The sequence below is a fragment of the Eulemur rufifrons genome, chromosome 15 (assembly GCF_041146395.1).
Source record: "Eulemur rufifrons isolate Redbay chromosome 15, OSU_ERuf_1, whole genome shotgun sequence".
Lineage (NCBI taxonomy): Eukaryota > Metazoa > Chordata > Mammalia > Primates > Lemuridae > Eulemur > Eulemur rufifrons.
In genome coordinates, this window is record NC_090997.1 from 94921940 (window position 1) to 94943006 (window position 21067).

Genomic DNA, 21067 nt, shown 5'->3' on the forward strand with positions numbered 1-21067 from the left:
ATAGTCACAGCTACCCCTTCTGGCGACAGAGTCTTAATTACTTGCCCCTATGGGACAGTTGTCTTTCTCCCTGTGATCCCCTGTGGTCTTGAATTGAACCCTTCCTTGACCAAGTCTCCAGACTTAGGTTTATCCTTTTCCCCCCAGGTCAATCTGTCCAGCTCCAGGTCCCGGTCTGGGGAGCGCCCCTTTTCCACTGCTGGGTGGAGGGCAGAGGAGCAGACACAGTGACTGGTCTCCTGGTTCAGCCCTAGCTCCCTTCCCCTTTGGACACCTGCCTTGGGTGCAGATGTGGCCTTCTCTGGAACAGTCCAGAGAACAGCAATATTTAAAGCAGCCGTCTCCACCGTATTTGTAACAGGTGAGGCCCAGGCCTCTAGCTGGGGTTTAACATGTTCTCCAGAAATGGTTAGTCATTCCCAAACTAGCCCTTTCCCCCCAGGTCTGCATCCATACCCTGAATCCATTCATCTCTGTCTCACAAGGGGTTGTGGTCCCTTGAGTGTCTGAAAACTGTTGTCATCCTCTAAGTTTCCGTGGAGCTTCCTGGGGTCCAGATGACTGCAAGTGCCTTGGCTCCTGCTGCTGTGTTGGGAGCTTGGAGCCACAGCAGTGGCCTGGAGGACCCCCAGGATGCTGTCCCCACACCACTGAAGGGCTCTGCCATCCTCTCTTGCTGCTGCAGAAGTCACTGGACTCAAAGGGGAGAAATCTTTTTCCCAGCAGTGCTAAATCTTCAAGGCATATAGTGCAAGTTGTAGGGGCCATATATTTTGGGGTCAGATTGTCCAGGTTTGAAGCTAAGCTATCAGCCCCATTGGGCAGGATACTCAGACATTCTGTTTGTAAATGGAGATGATAATAAAACCCAATTCAGAGAATTGTTTGTTCTCTAATTCAAGAAATGGTTCTTTAGGCCTCATTGTTGTCAGGCACTGTGTAAGGTACTGCTCCATGGTCTTACAGTTTAGGGAGGGAGACAGACAAATGTCAATTTTTACTTTCTGTTAAGTGCAACAAAGGTGGAATACAGGGTGTTATGAACCAAGTTTCCAGGGGTGGGAGGTTGAGCTCATCACAAGGATGGCCAAGAACGTCTTGCCTTAGGAAGTGATGGCTGACGTGAGACAATGAGAAGAGTGTGCCACCCCTGTGCCCAGCATGTGCCAAGGCCCTGTGGAGGCCTAGCTGGGGAGTATGCCAATTGATAGGATGAGGCCAGCATAGCTGGAGCTCAGAGAGTAAGGGCAGAATATTGAATGGAGGCCAGGATCCCAGCACACAAAGCCTTGGCAGTAAGAATTTTGGCTGTAAGAGTGGCAGTGAGCCACTCCAGGGCTCTAAACAAGGGATTGAGAGTTGCTACTCTAGCTACAGAGTGGAGGTTGGATTGGAGGAGAAATGAGAGTGCCTTTCTGGAAGCCAGTTAGGAGGTTCCTGCAATACCTTGGGCAAAAGATGATCTAGCTTTGACTTGGGGATGGTGGAGGTGGTAAAAGGTGCAGGTTCAGCAGACATTTATTTAAGCCGTAGAATTAATGGTTTTGGGTTGGATGGGTTGGATGTTGGGGACAGGAGAGGAGGCGTCAGGGTGAGGCATCCTGTGAACAGTCACATTGCCTGCACAGAGTAAACACTCACTAAATGTAAATGATTATGGTAATAATTTACCAAAGAGCACACCCTTTGGTCTGCTTATTTTACATAGTGGCTCTGGTTAAATGACTTTACTTTGGACTGGTCACTCTCCCTAAGACTCGAATTTGACCAAAGGCAGCTGGACCCATGTGCACGGGGACCTGCCTTTGGGCCCTGGTGTGGCCCTTGCACCAATTGTAAGTTTCTCTCTCCCCTCCCACCTGGGTGCTGTGAGGGAAGTAATGAATGGAACATTCTAGCAAGTTCCTCATCCCCATGCAGAACATTCCTCGTGGGGCAATCCCATCCCTCAAGGCTTGGCAGCGTGTAGTCTGCCTTAGTCTCCGTGTCCCTCCCCTGTGCCCAGGCTCCAGCCTGCTTTGCCCAGACTGAGCCCACACCCCCCTGCTTCAGACTTTCCAGGCCCCTGGCTGTGCTTCTCCGTCTCTCATTGGCACCCTTGCCCCTCTCAGGTCTGGCCCGGGCTGTTGTCTTGTCAGCTGTAAGCCTGGCTGCTCTCCATGGGGAGTTGGAGTCTCCATTTGGCGGAGGTAACATGGCGGCTCCTTTCCTGCTGGGACAGCCCTGCAGGGTCCCCTCTGGGAGGCTCCACCATGGTGCCCCCCCTGCAGCCTGCCCTGGGTTTTGTGATGGAGCCGAGGACCTGGACATGCCTGAATGTCATAGTGAACCTGGGACCTTCAACACATCCATCTACGGAAGAAGAGTCAGCACAGCCATGAACAGGAGGGTTGGCCTCTCATGTTCCCAGGCACTGTCACCACCAAAACAATAGTCTTGGCTTTGTTTTTTTAAAGTAATAGTCTTTATCTTTTAGAGCACTTTATGTTTATAGAAAAATTAAGTGGAAAGTACAGTGAATTCTCATCTACCTACCCCTTTCCCCTCCCTCCCTCCCCTCCAGTTTCCCTTTTCATGACACCTCACATTAGTGTGGTGCCTTCCTTACCATTGATGAACCAGTCTTGATACATTATTACTGACTGAAGTCCATAGTTTCCATGCAGCCTCACCGTTTCTTACGTTGTGTCAGTTTTGTGTTTATGTGATTTTTCTCTTATTGGGTTTTGATGAAGGTATGATGACATGTATCCACCCTCACAAGATCACACAGAATAGTCTTCTGACCGCCCAGATGCCCTGTGCTGTCTTACTCAGCCCTCTCTCCTTGCCAGTCCCTGGCAGCCTCTGATATTTTTACTGTCTCCATAGTTTTGCCTTTTCCGAAGTGTCCTACATGTAGTTGGAATCATACAGTATGGAGACTTTCCAGATGGGCTGCTTTCACTTGGTGATAAGCATTTAGGTTCCTTCATGTCTTCTTGTGGCTTGATTGTTCATTTCAGCAATAGTCTTTTTAACTTGAAAGGACAGGATGCCTGCCTCCCACCTGGATCCCTTTGAATGGGATTCGCAATTTCCTCTCAGGATCTTCCAGGCGGCCTTGACACATCATCTTCCCAGTCTCTGTGCACCTGCCAATGCTGAACACATTTAGCCAAGACAGGAGGTGGAAAATGTCTGGACATAGTGTTCTGCTTTAGGAAATCTGACACCACGGTGACCCTGGATTTGCCAGTGGAACGGCTTGGTCACGGGCAATGTGGTGAGAGCTTTGACAATGTAGGGGAACTGTCTTCTCTCTGAGAATTGGCTGTGTCGGGCTTCTGCCTGCTGCCTTTATGCCACCATAGGGTAACTTGAGTGTTTCCAGCCTAACAGAATTCTGCTCGGCCCCTGAGCATTTCCACTAAAAAGGTGGATAGGGACCGTTTTCTATCAGAAGGCAGCTCAGGCCAGATCCCTAAATTATTGGGAAGCAGGACATAGCCAAGTGTGACTTTTTAGAGAGAGGCTGGACCGTTGCTACCTCTCTCTCCTTGGGGGACACCAGCTCTTTCTTTCAGATCACTGCTTTACTTTTTCCCAATGTCCTTATCCATTGCCTGTAGCCAGTCCAATACCGAGCCTAGAGCTCACACAGGGTGTTCATCTCCCTGCAGGGCACCTTGACGCAGGTGCTGCCATGGGGCATGGGGAGTCTTGAGGGGAGGCACTGCTGTAAATTAGCACAATGGGCAAGGGGGCGGTGGCCAGAGTCCGTGGGATGTTCTCATTGTCCTCATGTACGCCATCACGCCACAACCAATGCTAAGAAGGCTGTCCTTGCCATCTTTATAAACTGCCCCAGCTATCACTTATTTTCAGATGCCTTATTAGGACCAACCTGCTGATTTTCTTGTCACTTTGGCATTGTTAACGACCAGCTGTGCGTGATTAATGTTCATATGCAGAGCAAAGTGTTATTGTTTTGAGAAAGCTCTGCATCTGGGGATTTTTGCTTACATTTTCTTTTCTTTTTTCCCTGCTTTTAATCCTTGTGGTTTTGAACAAGTTGGTAATGCGTTAGTTCTTCACTCGTAATTTCCAGACCTCAGGAGTGAAAGATTCTCTGGAGGAGACATTGATAGTGAATATTTATTTATTTATTTATTAAAGAGGAATCAACTGATCAAATGTGCCCAGTTAACTTAGTACCAACTTAGGTCATGTCACCATTTGTTGAATTTGCACGACATGCCTGGACATGATCGTGCCAGATTTTTATCCGCATTTTACAAGCATGGGAGGTAAGGGTTGGGAGGATGAATCCCCGCCCCCCAACTCATGCAGGTAAGTAGCAGTGATGGAAGTTAAACCTGGGCCTACCCCTCTTCAAACTCCATGCTCTGGCCCAAACCCAAAGGGTCTCCTTTGTGCTGAGCAGCAAGGCAGCCGGGGCACGTGTGGGAAGACTGAGGCTTTGGGTGCTTGATTCCCACTCTGTGTCCTGTTCACCCAGTCTCCCTGGGCTCCTTCTGTCACTGAAGAAAGTGGCCTCCTGAGCCATTTGAGACCAAGGCTGGGGCATAGCACACCATGTCTGCCCCACTCTTGAGTCTTTTTTTCCCCAACTGTGTCTGGAGAGCCATGGTGATCTCTCCAGAGACACTCATTTGCCAGAATGAGTTGCTAAATGTAGAGTAGAGATTTAGAGGGTGGAGGAGGCCTGCCTGGTGGGTGGGAAAAAGAAATCTGCATGGTGGGTGGGTGTCACACCTAGAAAGACTCCTCAGCTTGAGTCCCCATTGCTTTGCCACTGTCCCCAGGCAGCTGCCCTGGCTCAGTCTAGGCACCTCCCCAGACTTCTGGGGCCAGGTGCTCCCTGGCCTGGGCCCTCCCTCAGTGCCTGGGCTGCATCACTGACATGCACACTCACCATCGCACCGGGCTGCTGCTGTTTAATGGTTGTGCACCAGGTACCTGCCGTCTTGCAGAATGCAGAATGCCAAGTGCCCCAGCCAACCGCAGTACCTGGTGGAGCTCCTGAGATGTTGGCCTTCTCTTTGAGGTCTGGATTAGCAGTGACCTCTATAAGAGCTTGTTTGTAAGAGCAGAATGTATATCGTGCTATGCCCTCGTCGAAGTCACTTGTCATTTCTTACCGGCATATTCCTATGGCCTCTTAAGTGGTCTCTTTGCTTTCACCCTCGCCTCCCTGCAGCCCACTATCACAAAGCAGCCTGGACGATTGTTTTAAAAGGGAGATCAGATCATGTCATCCTCTCTTCAAACCCACCAATGGCTTTTCTGTCGCTCAGGGTGCAAGTCAGAGGCTTTCTAGGGGCCTCTGGGTCTCCACATCTTCTCCTCAGCCATAGTCGCCACTCTGCTATTGTCACCTGGGCTCCTGGTGGCTTCTCACACGCAGCTTGGCCCTGGCTCTCCTCCCGCAATGCTGAGCTGCCCATCAGATGTCTCTCTCACTGAGCCCCACCCTGTCACCTCCCTATTTAAAATTCCAGTCCTCCTACTCCCTATCCCTCTTCCCTGCCTAATTTTTCTGGAAAATATTTATCACCATTTGCCAAACACTGTACTGTACTTATTTGTTTATTGTCTGTCTTCCCCTGTTCAGGTTAATCCCCACAAGAGCAAGTATTTTTGTCAGTTGTTCATTCCTTATCCCTGGCATCTAGAACAGTGCCTGGCAGGTAGTAGGTGCTCAGCAAATAGGTGTTGTGTGGATTTGCCTGGTGCTCCGAGACCTGATGTAGATGTGCCTAGTTCTAGAATAATCTAACATGACCAGTAATGTGAGTCTTCGTGGCTACAAGCTGGTATTTGTTTTGTGCTGCTGACTTGTCAGATAACGTCACTGTTGCTCGCTTGCATCGCAGCGTGTTTTCCTGAGTAGGAGGAACGAGAGGCGTTGTGAACTGGTGCTGGGTGGCACCTGCGGTGGCCCTGCTGCTCCCTGCTGCAGCTGTCACGTGCACACGCGTCAGTGCCCTAGCAGTGAACTTTGGTGGGAGGGAGGGAGGTCAAGACCTGCTCTCCTGGGTGCCAAGAACAGTGATTCCTGTAACATTATCTGAAACATCCTTCCACTTTACCACAGAGTCAAGTTCAGTGAGGCTGTTTTGATTTTTTTTTTTTAAGGAGGAGTTGGGGGCATTTTGATGTTTGGCTCTGAGCAAGCTTCAGCTGTTGGAGGTTATTTAGCTTTTAAAACAAGTGCATATTAGGAAAATACTAGCAACGTGGGCTCCAACTGGAATGACATGCACTTATTCACCCCTGTCAGTTCCGTTTAAGGCCATCCTTCCCCAGCCCCTCTAAGTGGCCCGGCCACCCATGCAAACGTGTGCCCAGCAGACTGGACCCCGGGCCCACACCAGGCAGCCTCATCTCCACGCCTCCGCGGCGTCCCAGCTCATCAAGCCTCCGTCTGCTTTGTTCTTTACGCTGGTGTCTCATGTACCTTTCTCAGTCTGCATTTTAGGATATAATCTTTGGTCTTCAGGAGCCGCAGCTACAGATGATTTCAGAAAATCAAAGTTTATTTCCCTAGGAAATAAACGGGAGGTAAATATATTAAGATGTAAGACCTAATGAGTCTTAAAATGTATATGGTTTTTTCCTCTCTTGATTGACAATTTGGGAGTGTCTTAGTCCATTTTCTGTTGCTATAACAATACCACAGATGCGGTCATTTGTGAAGAGAAGAAATTTATTTGTTACAGTTCTGGAGGCTAGGAAGTCCAAGGTCAAGGGGCCGTGTCTGGTTGGCTTCTGGTGAGGGCCTTCGAGCTGCGTCATAGCATGGCAGAAAAGCAGAAGGACAAACAAGCGCATGTGACAAAAGGTGGGACAACGGGGCCCACCCGGCTTTATAGCTGCCAGTCTCGAGAGAACAGCAGTAACCCATTCATGAGCACCGTGCCCCATGACACCTCTCAAAGGTCTCACCACCTCTCAACACTGTTACATTGGGGACCAAATTTCAACCTGAGTTTCAGAGGCGTCACGCCACATCCGCACCACCGCAGGGAGGATATAGGCACTGAGGTTGGAAATCATTTCCCCTCCGGATTCTGGAATCTTTGCTCCTGGCTCCCAGCGCTCAGCATTGCAGTTGGGAGACCTGCTGACATCGATTCTCTGTCCTTCCGTGTGTGACCTGTTGTCCTTCTGAAAGCTTCCAGATTCTTCCCTGCAGCCCCGACCTTCTGATATTTTGCAGTGGTGTGCCGTTGGGCAGGTTGGGCTCCTTAAGTGGAAAAAATTTCTTGTAGAACCCAGGGCTGATTTAAATGTTTAATATTATAATATTATTTAAATATGTAACACTTAAAACTAGGTATAAACTTTTTATGCATATGATTCTTCCAATTATAAAATCACATCAAAATTGCAAATTAACCATAAAGTACCCAACCAATGAAACTGAAATGCAAACATTCATTTACTGTGATGGCTGGCTTCGTTCCTTTTGTAACAGGAATCAGGTAGATTGCTGCGGCTCAGCGTCCTTTGAGTGATATCATCTGGCTTCACCTGGTGTCAACGAATCATTTCATTTATATATTCAATCTACCCCATGGCTTTTTTCTCATCAGCCACAAAGATTAACGTGTAAACACAGTGTGGGCCTGGTATGACTTGGTTATAGCATGGCCATCCAGACCATTCTTGGAACATGCTTGCTTACGGGAAGTATTTCATATTGTCATTAAAATGAAAACATGAAATGTAAATATTTTCAGAGAGAGCTCACATAATCCCAAGGATTCGGTTCTGTTTATGGGCTTCCTATGCCAGTTTTCTCCCGTATGCCTATAGAAAGGTGAGCTATAAGAAATTTTGCTTGTTTTTCAGACGAGTGTTTGGACAGGCCATAATAAGCTGGTGTTTGCCACTCCCTGCTCCTGCTGCCCATGTTTCTCCATCAGCTGCCACAGTTTGCACAGTAATTTAATCCCATGGTACTCTACCATCTTATTTTGAGATGGAGACTGCTGAGAACTGCTAGCTACGGTCATTCCCAGGGAGCTGCTAAGCTGTGTCTCACAGAGCTGGGAAACCGTGATCCCTTTTCAAGCTGAGTTATAGCTTGAACATTCCTGCCCACCCCCTTTGCTGCTGTGGACAGGGGTGAGCATTCATATTTTTTCAAAGCTGACATGACACCTGACATGTTTCACAGTATAAATTTCCTGGCCAATTAGAAGAGTGCGTGCAAGTGTATGCATGGTGTGTGTGTGTGTGTGTGTGTGTGTGTGTATATGTGTGAGAGAGAGCTAGTGTGTCACCCAAGGCCAGCTGTGTGTCAAGGCTCTGCTTTGGTTGCATTCCGCATCCAGGCCCGGCTGCAGGTTCTGTGGTGCGGTGCGTACCTGTGCGGGGGCAGCGGGGGATCCCGCTTCTGCTTTCGAGTTGGGGGGGGTGGCAGGCGATGGCCGGCGCCTGTGCTGCGTGCTGGCCTGTGAAATGTCTTCAGGGTCCCGGGCGTGCTCCCTGTCGTTGCCGCCTTTTCCCAGAATCTCTCAGGCTCGCAACCTGGATCTTCTCTTTACCTTTTCCTTCTCTCCCATCCAACATCGAGTTCATCTCCAAACTCCATCTGTTTTTCCCTTCCCACTTATCACTGTTTTAATCTTCTGTTCATTCTTGCCAGGACTCGCCCTTCAGCCCTGCTGCCTCACACCTGCATGAGTAGCCGCTTCCTGGCAGCCTCCTGCCTCCTCCCCACGGCCTGGGGCTGCAGCTGCGCCAGCTCTTCCTTCTGTCATTTCGTCCCCTTGCTCCGGAGCCCTCGGTGGCCACAGTCTCTGTGGGACAAGGGGAAACAGGCAGCCTGTGGGCTGATGGATTTTGTTTGTCCTACACAATAGTTTAAGGAGTTATTAGCCAGCTTTTAAAAATGTGGATCTTTTTTTTTTTTTTTTTTACTTTAAAAATCTTTATTTTCCATTTTTCCTGAAAACCTAGAAAATCTGGCAGCACTGAGCACATATCCTAAATGGTGACAGAAGGGGAAGCGGAGTGTTCCCTGCCACCTTTCCTCGCACCGCGTTGTCCCCAGTTTGCCACACGCCCCGCAGACGTTCCCGTTTGCAGCCTGAGCCGACTGACTCCCAGGCCCAGGACCGTCCTGCACCCACATCTAGAACACGCGGGCATCACTTTGCCTCTTGTGGGCGTTCTCCCTCCCCGCCAGGTTTGTCCAAAGCCATCCCACGAGGCCAGCTCACCCCCTCTTTCCCTGCAAAACTTCCCTGCCTGTCCCCGGTGGAAGCTTTCTCTCTCCCGGAATCACTAAAGCACTCCGGCTCGTCTCTGGCTGTTGGTGCCGTGGTGGGTCACTTTGTTTGTCAGAACTGTGCTTAGATGGACCATCCCTCCAGGGCTGGGGCCTCATAGCACCTGACACACGATGCGTTGCGCACAAAAGGACGCATGGAGAGTCTCGTTCTGTGGGTGCCAACAGGAAAGCCTCTGACTAATGTGGGCAGGGCTGACAGGCAACTTTCCCAGCTGCTCTGAAGATGATTGTTTCACTTCTTGTCACCAGAGCCACTGTTTGGGGACACCTCTTTAACATGGGAAAATACCCAAACACAAGGACACTTTGAGACACCAGAGTGGGCCATGGGTGGGTTCACTCCCTTGTAAATGACTTGCTCTATTACTAAGGTCATTCAGTGATATTGATCTAAGATCAACGTACAGAAGTGAGAGCTACATAGAACTCCAGTTGAATTTAGAACACTTCCACACTCCTCATTAAAAATATTAAATCCTGAAGCTGTACAGGATTCTATACTAGGTGCTGCCTCTGCTTCCTGGGGCTCTCCCTCGTGTCCCTCCATTGCCCCCATCTCTATGCCCTTCTCACCTGGATTTTGTTTCTGCATCCCCAGCGTTCAGGACACCCTGCTCCACGTGCCCAGCGTGCGCTCCGAGCACGGACTCTGCCTCCGCCTCTGCTGGTAGGAAGTGCCGATGCCTCCTGATAGTTGTCATTACTCAAGCAGCGAAGACCAGTGTTTAGTTTGCATCAGTTTTCCCAGCTGGGAAACCAAGCCCAGGGCTTCCTAGCCACATGCCCTTGAGGTGAGGGAGTGACCTTGAAATGCCAGGCCTTTCCTTTACGCCCTCAGGTCCTTTTGAGGGGGGAAGGGGCTTTGGCTCCGAAGTTCTGGGCCAGAGGGTGAGCGTGCCCTGGGCAGCGCTGTCCAGTGGAGCCTTCTGCGACGGTGCAGGCGTCGTCTCCCTTTGTGCTGTCCAGCGCGGCAGGCACCGCCCATGCGGCTGTGGAGCACTTGAGATGAGGCCAGTGTGACTGAGGAACTAGATTCTTAACCATATTTCATTTTAATGAATTCCAATTTTAATACCACATGTGCTTACCACATTGGACAGCACACATCTCAAGGGCTGGGAAAATGGGTCAAATGCGCACCTAAAGGAGAGCCATGTGCAGCCCTGGTGACAGAACGCCTGGTCCAGGGTGCCCACTGCGCCGGGTGGGGCTCTGCGCTGCCACGAGTCAAAGCCCGTTTCCCGAACTTGGCTGGGCGCCAGAAGTGTTTGACTAATGTCTGCAGGGAACCCCCGTTGCTGTGCTGTGCTGAGAGGGCAGGAGTTTCTGATTGTTCTTTTATGTCCTGTAAGAATAGCAGACACAGATCTCCCCTTACCTGGGGTTCCTTTAGCAGGTTCTATATCCAGCTTCTTTTGCTGGATTTCTTAAACCATGACATAAATATATACTTTCTGTCCACGAAGTATAAATCCTGAACCCAAAGGACGGTTTGTGGGGAGGAGGGAGGAAACCCAGAGGAGGCTGTGTAGACTTACACAGAGTGAAACTTGAGGCTTTACTTATTTGGCTCAGCTGAAACCTGCTGTGGGTGTTTTGGTGTTATGCGGTAGTTATTAAAGCCGAACCACGCCGTGGACAAGACCGAATTAATCTGTAGCCACGTTTACTGGAGCACATGTCAACCTCCCAAAGATGCCACCCCCCACTACCACCACAGTGGCAACCAAATTCCAACGTGAGTTTTGGAGGGAACATACATTCCAACCTTAGCGTATCCTTTTTTTCATCTTTTGTTATTGTTATTATTTTACAGATTTTTGACTCTAATAAGATTAAGGATGTTAGAATTGCCCCACTAGTTGAGGTTCCGTTTTCCTTCTGGGTTATTTATTTATTTATTTATTTTTTTTTTTCCTGAGCTTTTAAAGATGGATTGTGTGTCTTCCAATATTGCAGAAATACTAATCAGCATTCAGCTATCTTAGCCCTGTGCAAGGTACTATTCTGAGAACTTAACATCAATTAACTAATTTGATCCACGCATTAACCTTATGAGGTACTTGTTATTTACTATCCCATTGTTTGTAGGTGAGGAAGCTGAGACCAGAGAAGTTAAGAAACTTGCCCAGAATCACACCGTGAGTTAGTGGCAGAGCTGGCCTTTGACCCGGCCTGGCCGGCTGTAGAGGCCGTGCTTCTAGTAGCAGAAAGGTCACCTTCAGCCTTTTCCTCATCAGAACATTTCAACTTCCTATTTCTCAATCATCAGCTTCTGCTAAGATTGTGAAGTACAAACACGAGAATTATGTTGAGGGCTACAAAACCTCTCTTCCGTTAGGTAGAACTGCACAGAGGAGACCTAAAACATTCACATTGATACATGCTGGTTTTGAAGTGGGGAATAGCCAAACAAAGGATCTAAACAGAAATTCTCCACAGAAGCAGGAACAAGTCACTAGGGACTCAGGGGGAGGGTTGTTTCTGGAATTTTCTGGCCCATGGAGGGCCTGCCCTCAGGAGCTAGTGTTGCTGAGGGGACTGTGTCATATTCCTTGATTTCCCCAATGTACTGGGGGCTCAGTCTGGTGTTGGAACATACACACACAAAAGGTTGAGCACTGTTACTTAATAAATGCATTTTCCTAGAAAGGAAATATTCGGAAAGTCAGCCTTGCCTGGGAAGTGAACACAAACCGCTTACACAGAGCAGGTAAGCCCTGGGTGTCCCCACGTGCAGCTTCTCTCTCCCTCCTGCAGCCACTCCTCAGCCAGCCCCGTGGCTGGAAGGAAAGGGGCTGCAGGGACTCCTGATGGGAAGATGAGATGCGAAATGGCAGGACTCTCTTATTTTGAAATGCCATTTTTAAAGGTATAGGGAAGACACAGGTACCAGAAGAGATGAGGTAGCCAAGATCCACCTTGTGCTGGAAGTTCAGATTCCAAATGCATGAGGTGTTTCACCAAATCCATCTGGCCGTTCTTGCCCTCTTTTCTGGACCGATGTCTCTGGTTGCAGGAATATTAAACTCGACCCGCACTGACTGAAACAGTGAAGGGGGTTTACTCACCAGTAGGCAGGCTTCAGACGTGGTTTGACTTGGAGACTTGGTGATTTTATCTAGAACCTTATTTTCTTATTCCTCCCGGCTCTGCCCACCATGGAGCCAGCCTCATCCTAAACTCAGCTTCTCCTGGTGGTGGCATGGCGGCTGCCAGCAATTTCCAGGGCCACGCGCTTCCTCAGCCCGCTCTCAGTGTGGAGGAGCGAGGAGGATGCTCTTGTCCAGGGAACGTCTTTTCACGGCGCCCCCTTGGGTCTCAGTTGAATCACACGCCCTCTCTTGAATCAGTAACCGGGGCTGGGAAGATGCTGATGTGCAAAATCCCCAGGTGGAATCAGGTTTTCCACAGACCCAGAGCTGGGAAGGGAGAGCTGGACCCCTGAGTAAAGACTGGGGGTGTCGCCCAGTGAAGGGTGGATGTTAGGTGGGAACTGCGGCTCTCCCTATGCTTTCTGTGATCTTCCAATCCCCCATTGTAGACTTACGGGTGCAGCTTCCTCCTGGAAAGTAGAAAACGATCATGTTTGAAATATTACTTTTTACTACTTTGTGTCTCTTAATTCTCCTTTGCTCCCCACTCCCGCTTCCTTTTCTCCCTCCCTGTGTTTTTCCTCCCGTCCTTCCTTGTCCTTCCTCCTTCCCCATCCTGTCTTCCCTTTTCCTATCTTTTCCCCTTTCCTCTATCTTCCCCTCCTTCTCCTCCCTCCCTCCTCTTCCCCGAGTCTCTCCCTCCCCCTTATATCCATCCTCCTCTCTCAGTTGATGATCTAGTCATTTATTAACTCAACCAAGTTGGTTTGGTGTAGTTCAGTTACTCACTAAATTAAATGCTGCTATTCCCCCCCCCCTCCTCGCAGGAAGAAGAAATGCCAGATGTAGAAATTGACATTGATGATCTTCTCGATGCAGACAGTGAGGAAGAGAGAGCTTTAAAATTACAGGTAAGCAGTATTCTAGAACCTTCTGATCATGGGTGCCTGAATCCATTTGGTTCTCTAGAACTTGGCATGAACTGATGGTGCCCTGTGGTGGTGGTGTTGGCAATGGCAGTTTGCAGAGAGGACAGCAGTGGGCTGCTAAGTATTCACCCTCGGGAACTGCATCCCTGAGGACAAAGCAGCTCCTGGCTGCAGTCAGTTCTCAAAGCACCTTGCGAGTGTGATGTTCTCCAGCCTTGTTTTCTTGGGGAAGGAGCTGGTTCTGCCCCCAAAGACCCATTAGCCAGGGGAGAAAGTGCTTCCCCACCATTGTGTGGGGAGAGGAGGGGCTGAGCCAGGGCTGAGTATCCAAGCCCAGGGCTCTGGCTTCAAAGCTGTGAATTCTATCATTCGTGAAGTTAATTTCTAGTAAGATTGCTTATAATATAATTCTACTTATTAATAGTAAACTATCTTTTATTGGAAGACACTCACCAACAGCGTTGCGGTACAACAATGGATATTGAGATGTCTAATATTTCCTCAGTGGAGAGCAGTAAAATACAGTACTTATTTCTCTTCCCACAGCAGGTCAAATATATCATTTTAAAAGCTGCATTGGGGAGTTTCTAAAACCAATTAACCTTTACCTGCCATTGTTCTTAATGTCCACTGATAATTACTGTTAATGGCTGTTGGTTATCGCCAATGGCAAAGGGTCACTAAAGCAATCAAAGGGCACATTTAATGTGTTAATGTGTTTAATGTATTAATAATTACTATGTCCCTTGAGGGGTGAACAGTCTTAGTTATAAAGATTATTTCTTGTTGATATATTTCATTGGGAAATGATAGCACCCCAGTTATAAAGTTAAAAAAAAAAAGATAAAACAGACACCAGTTCTGTGGAAAATGTAATGACATTAAAAAAGTTTTGTTAAAATGGGCTGGGCACAGTGGCTCACACCTGCAATCCCAGCACTTTGGGAGGCTGTGGCGGGAGGATCACTTGAGGTCAGGAGTTCAAGACCAGCCTGAGCAACATAGCAAGACCCCATCTCTACAAAAAGTAGAAAAATTAGCTCGGTGTGGTGGTGTGCACCTGTAGTCCCAGCTACTCAGGAGGCTGAGGCAGGAGCATCACCTGAGCCCAGGAGTTTCAGGTTGCAGTGAGCTGTGATAATGTCAATGCACTCTAGCTCAGGAGGCAACAGAGACCCTGTCTCCCCAAAAATAAGGTTTTATTAAAATTGAAAACAGGCTTTGTAAGTTATCATCAGGTCACCCCCTACCCTCCCACTTTCCAGGTGAGGACATCAAAGCCTGCAGAGATTATGTCCCAAGCTGGTCTGTGGCTGAGTCAGTCAACCCCCTTGCTATATGAGTCCAGTGTGAGTGTCACCATCTCACACAGGCTGTCTCAACATTAAGTATATCCAGTTTAATATTAACCAGGTTGCTAACCCAAAGGAAAGGTGCGTGCGTGCATGCAGGTGTGCATAACATCAGGGTAAAAGTCATGGGCCAGGTGGGTAGGTTTGAAACAATTTGGACCCCTCTGGGTTACATTCAGTCAATGGAAGGAAAACTGGAATGTGGGGATAGGGTTCCTGTGGAAGGCTGCTGGCCTGGGTTTTGAGCTGCTGAGTTAGTCCTCATCTCTCTGCACACTACGTACGACCTTAGTATCCCCATCCTTCTATATTAATAAAATAAGCTCTTTCCTCAGTAAGGTATTTATAACTTCATGAAAGGTTGTATTTTTCAGTGCTATAGTAGCGTAAAAAAGAAATATTTTCCTATTCAAAAAACTTTTCATGTAGCATGTATGTGTACATGCACTGAAGAACACACTAAGGGTGCAACTTTTTCTATCTTCACACTTCACAACTGGTGCTAAAGTAAAGTGTGTTTCTAGATAGTCAGTAGGAAATCTTGATTTAACATCATAAAAATGATATAACGATGAAATGATTTTTAATTTCATTTTTAAATGATACTGAATTTTAAAATAATAAAACTGACTTTTTGTGTGTTTCATTCTAGGAAGCTCTTGTAGACTGCTACAAACCAACAGAGGTAAAAGAACCACTTTTCCTAAATGCCATGTTTGAATGGTTTTATTAAATCAATTTGTCTATTTTTAAAGCTAAACCACAATACGTGGGTTTGATTATGTGTATACTAATTAGTAGTTATTATCCATGAGTGCTTATGTTTAAATAGTACTAACTTCATTATTTCTAAGCTTAAACATGTCTAGTTCAGAACGACTTAAAACTAATGGAGCAGAGTGTGTTGCTTGCTTTAGACGACAGTCAAACTTTAAAGGAAATTGTGAGAAGGTTTGGAATCATTTTAGTAAAAGTTTTAGGTTTATAACTGGTGCATACATTCTATTAGTTTATAGACATCCTTTTTTAAAAAGCTTAAAGTCAATTCTGTCTTTCCAAAGAATTACCTTTTTGGGGGGGAAAATGTTATGTTTTGTTTGGGTATTTATCAAGTGTATAAATATTAGTGTAAAAAACAATGGATATTAATCTGATTAGACCAATATTAGCAATATGCAGTATCAGCATTTAATGGAGACGCTAATGACTGAAAGCACAGTGTAGAAGTTAAGGTTTGAAAATATTAGCAAAATTCAGTTATGAAAATACTAGCAAAAGAAGTACTTTCCATTTGTTCTTGTGATAAATCAGAGAAATTAGAAGATCCATCAGATGTTTTGGAGTCTATTTGTAACATCAAAGCCATGGTTCTATCAGCAAAGTTTCTCATTTTCAAAGAGGTATAATTTCAAAGGGAGAGGAAAGCACACTTTTACAAGAGTGTGTAAGATTTTAATGACTTGGTTTGAGGCTAGTTAACCTATTTGAGCTTTATTTTTATGACTTCCAGTGTTAGTTAAATCTTTCAGTCATAAATATTTTTAATTTTAGTTGTCAAAATATGTACTTTCAAGTCAATGTAATAGCTATTCATAGTTTTGAAAACCAAAAATTATCATGAGGCTTATAAAGAGAAAAGAGTAGTGGCTTTCCCCACCCATCAGGCCCCCGCCCTAGAGGTATATATTTTATATTTATGTATTTTTATACAATAGTACTTTTAGCTAGTTCCCTGCTATTTACTCTTGTATTCTTAAATGTGCATTTGCTACTAGTTTTTCATTTGTTGAATAAAGGGGAAAGATGATAGCTCTCTTATTCTCCATATAATTCTTTTCCTTCTATCCCGTTATCAAAGTTATTTAACAATATTTTGTTAAATCAGTAGTCAAGGTTTATATTATTATGATTTAAACAAATATTTTTCACTGCTGAGCCAACAGTGAAATATGCTCATGGCTCCTCCTTTTGTATAGCCCTTTGTTTTTCCTGGAGTTGATAACCACCTTGACTTTTATTTTGTCTAGTACCAATTGCTGTTATTCTGTTGAACTCTCCAGTGTCATTGTCAAACATGGACTATATTTCCTGTCTGCACAAACACATCATTACCATCCCCCTGTCCCAGACTTTGCTCCTGGAGCTTCCATATAACAATACAGCGTTTTTCTCTGGGTCCACTGAGTAGCTGGGTACTTTGCAAGCTCTCGTAGTCAGAAGGCATGTCTTTCAGTTTTCCAGAAATTGCCTTTTATTATTTCTTTATTATTTTTTTTAAATTTCTGCCTCAGTATTCTATATTTCTGGCTCTCCTGTTATTTAGATGTTGTGTCTTTTAGGTGGAGCCTCGGATTTCTTCTTTTCCCTTTTATTTTTCATCCCCTCGATCTTTTGTTCTACTTTTTAAAATATTTCCCTGACTTTATTTTCAGGGGATATTTTTTTACTGATATTTTAAAATTTCTTATTTCTAATATCCAAGAGTTCTTTCTTGATCTCCATTCGCTCTTTTGTTTTAGTATTTCTTCTTGTTTCATGGATGCATTTTATTCTCTTCTCTCTTTGAGGATTTTTTTTTTTTTTTTTTTTTTTTTTTTTTGAGACAGAGTCTCACTCTGTTGCCCAGGCTAGAGTGAGTGCCGTGGCGTCAGCCTAGCTCACAGCAACCTCAAACTCCTGAGCTCAAGCGATCCTCCTGTCTCAGCCTCCCGAGTAGCTGGGACTACAGGCATGCGCCACCATGCCCGGCTAATTTTTTCTATATATATTTTTAGCTGTCCATATAATTTCTTTCTATTTTTAGTAGAGGTGGGGTCTCGCTCTTGCTCAGGCTGGTCTCGAACTCCTGAGCTCAAACGATCCGCCCACCTCGGCCTCCCAGAGTGCTAGGATTACAGGCGTGAGCCACCGCGCCCGGCCTCTCTTTGAGGATATTAATCACATTTTCTTTTCTTTGTTTTTGTTTTTAAGATTATTCTGTGTTCTGCATTGTCTCTATTTTCTTTGAATCCTACCCTTTTCCTGCCTATTTTATCTGTCTGCTGGTTTTTGGTAGCATCCCCATATTTGACCAAGAGGAGACAGTAAACGGATTGGCATGTGTGTGTATGAGGATGGTTTGTCCATTGGTGAGTCTCACTGTGGAGTGACCAGGTCTCAAGCCAGATTTTTGCATGATCTGTTGTATGTGGAGTAGAAGGACTCTCCAAAGAGTTAGTATTTGATTATCTTTTTTTCTGGAGGGATTCAGGTTTTTTTAGAGTTTGACCCTCTAATCTCTTGCCTGAGGGTTGGCAGTCTGACTTCAGGCTTTCTGGAAGCAGAGAGGAGCAGGCAGGAGATCTTACTGTTTAGCTCTTTGGGGAACAGAGCTTCTTTATTTAGTGCTAGCTGGGGAATAACTATAGGAGTTAAAACAACTAGATATTTGGAGAGTGCTTTTACATTGTGTGCCTGGTTAGATAAGAACAGTAGGATTGTGGTCAGGAAAAGTGATAGATTATTCAAATGAATGAACATGTGACATGGGGGGGAGGGTTGCTGCAGAGAGTAAACCAGACTCGTCATTTACCCATTTTATTATTCCTAATTCTTCAGTTTTGCTCATAGGCGGAGAAGTTCATGCTTTGGTTACTTGGCTGGGAAAGTCTGGGCTTGAAGATTTCTCTTTTGACTGGCTCTGCAGGCAGCCAAGAGTAGAAAGGCTCTCCACTTGCTCATTGAAGCCAGCCCTGCTCTCTCCTCAGTTTTCTGTACTGTCTGGGGAACAAAATATTTACACTAGTTAGCAGCCATGCAGTTAGATGAAAATGGCCGGTCTTGCCCCCTGGAACAAAAGTATTCCTCATCTGGTTTCTATCCAGAGGCTTAGGAGATGAAAGGATGTAATATTTGAATATTCTTCAGAGTCCCAAAGAGAAGAAAGAAGAAAAACGAGTTAGAGTTTCCAAGTGAACATCTCTGTTCTTTTTTTAGCTCATAATGTCTAGGAATGGAAATGATGTAAAATGCTTAGGAATTTCATTCATTTATCTATCAAAGGATCACTTCAGAAAGGCCGGACAGTTTTGCCTTTGAGCTTATGTTCATAAGAAACAGTTTTTATTGATGATAATAATACTAGGTTATGTTTTCCCAGAGCTCTGCAGTTCACGTTGCACTAACATGCATTTTTTATTTAATCCTCACCGTTATTGCTGGAAGTAAAGAGGGTTTGGGTAACTTGCCCAAGATGTCAGAGACGTGAGCAAGGGTTCCAGGACTCAACCTGAGGTTCTGACAGCTGATCCGGTGCTTTCTTTCCAATCTGCCAATCTTCCTGAGCTATTTGATGGAGCAAGAGATTTGGGACTTCAGTGTAACTCAGTTAATGAATTTGGGGCATAGAAGGGGTCTGCAATTTCCCTGAGTTCACGCAGTTGGTAAGTAGAGAAGTCAGGATACGTATTAAAGCACATAACATAAAACCTCACACATATTAGGTCCTTAACATGCTAGTTGAATCTGATTCTATACAGGTAATGCTTCTCCATCATATGTGACATATGCAAAATGCCCAAATTCACTAATAATGATATTCTTGAATTAATAAATTTGAAGATAAGACTTTAAAGAATCTGCTAATTTCCCAGAAGTGATATTGTTGTTGGTGTGTCACCTTCTGTCATTTACTTAGGGTCCACGGTTTCGTCCTATGTGGGCCACTGGCTAATAGGGAAAGAACTTGCGTCTCCCCGTTTTGATTCATATTCAGACTGTGGACTTTCGACATGTAAATCTTTCTGACTTGGACCCTTCAAAACACAGCAATAGAACTGGTCACCACACTAATGTATTAGTGATTGATTAGTAAGAATGGTGTTTTAATTGTTTCCTTTTGAGTAAACACCACTTCTGATATAGTTGATGATAATGAAATAAAGCCAAGTTAAGGGTAGCAAAAGGATGTTTCTATATAATTCAAGAAGAAAAGGAGTAATTTTATTTTGGATGTCACTGGATTTGAATGATCAGTAGTGATGGGCTAGTGGATGTGGTGAAAACCAGGGGTGGGGGTTTGGGAGCCTGCAAGCCAGGTAGGGAGGAGTTCCTCATCCTTTTTCTCTTTCTTTGCATGGTTTCCAATCTTGGGGTTACAGAGGACCACCTCGATTGTACTGAAATGATGGACAGAAAATGCAGTTAATGTGGGCTTGAGGACATCTGCCTTGCCATCTGCTGGGGGAGTTGTCAGTCCAATCGATGAGCTTTTTTTTTTAAAAATCTCTTTTTATAGTTGTTCATGCCATTGCTCTCTGATAAACACCATGTTTTTCCTTTCATGCATTTATTTCATTTTTTGAACTAGAGGTTGTGATATAACCTATCATTTTAACAATAAAAGCCTATAAATTGATATGCATCAGTTCATCCAGAATGACTAAGTCTGAGAGTAGATGGAGAGAGTCATTTCTGGGTCCCCATAATCTGTCAGGTAATGGAAATGTCATGGCCATGTGATGGTGCAGGAAAAAGATACCTGATCTGGTTTTTAAGTAGAAATCGAGCAGCATTTTCTGAAAGGCAGGCCAGCTCTGTTGTTCTTGTGTTGGCAGTAGGGAGACAGATTCTCCTTTTGCAGTGGTTTCATGTGACTGTCACTTTTCTGATGGGCTTTGGTGGTGGCTATTGTCAACTCATCCTATTTATGTCAGATCTCTCCCCATTGAGCATTTAAACCTATGTTTTAAAGTTATTGTTCTTCTTATATATATATGGAAGTACTCACAGTCCTTCTGCATTGAGCTGTTTACAGTGGAGAAAAAATATAAATGGGTATTTACAACACAGAAAAATCATGTGGGCGACTGGAGGAGACACAGCTTGGCGTTTTACTATATTCTCTTTATTCATTTGCTCAACAAATGTTTATTGAACATCTGTGTGCCTGTAACGAATCTAGGGACTGAGACCTGGCAGTGAACTTCAACATCCTCTTTTAAAACAACCTCTTAGCAGGGCCACAGTGAACTGTGGTGGGAATTTAAATGCTCAAAGAATATTAAGAGAGAAGTAACAGACAGACGTGCCAGGCTGTCAGCTTATTCAATGGTTTTCTAAGTTATGAACCAAATTGCTTGACAGAATGTGTTTTTCAGGGGATCTGCACGTGCTAGAGAAAGCAAAGGAAGCAGCCGTGTTATTCAGCTTAATGGATCTGAGTGTCCAAGGCAGGGAAACCCCTTTCTCGTGTCAGATACTTTTCATATGGCTTCTCATGGGGTTTACTCAAAAAAGACTGCAATCTTAGGCTGGGATGTGGCACAGAGCTTGTGTGCTAGATTAATAAACTGAAAAGACACTTTTTTGTTTTGTTTTTTTGAGACAGGGTCTTTCTTTATCTCC

At 45.5% G+C, this 21067-nt stretch overlaps 1 protein-coding gene across 1 annotated transcript in view; it reads left to right on the forward strand.

Moving 5' to 3' along the window:
- PPP1R14C (protein phosphatase 1 regulatory inhibitor subunit 14C) overlaps window positions 1-21067 on the forward strand; it is an 80460-nt gene that overhangs the window by 41280 nt on the left and 18113 nt on the right. Inside the window, exons 2-3 of the mRNA XM_069489186.1 lie at window positions 13230-13313; window positions 15336-15368. Coding sequence (XP_069345287.1) covers window positions 13230-13313; window positions 15336-15368 — 117 coding nt within the window. The remainder of the gene's footprint in view (window positions 1-13229; window positions 13314-15335; window positions 15369-21067) is intronic.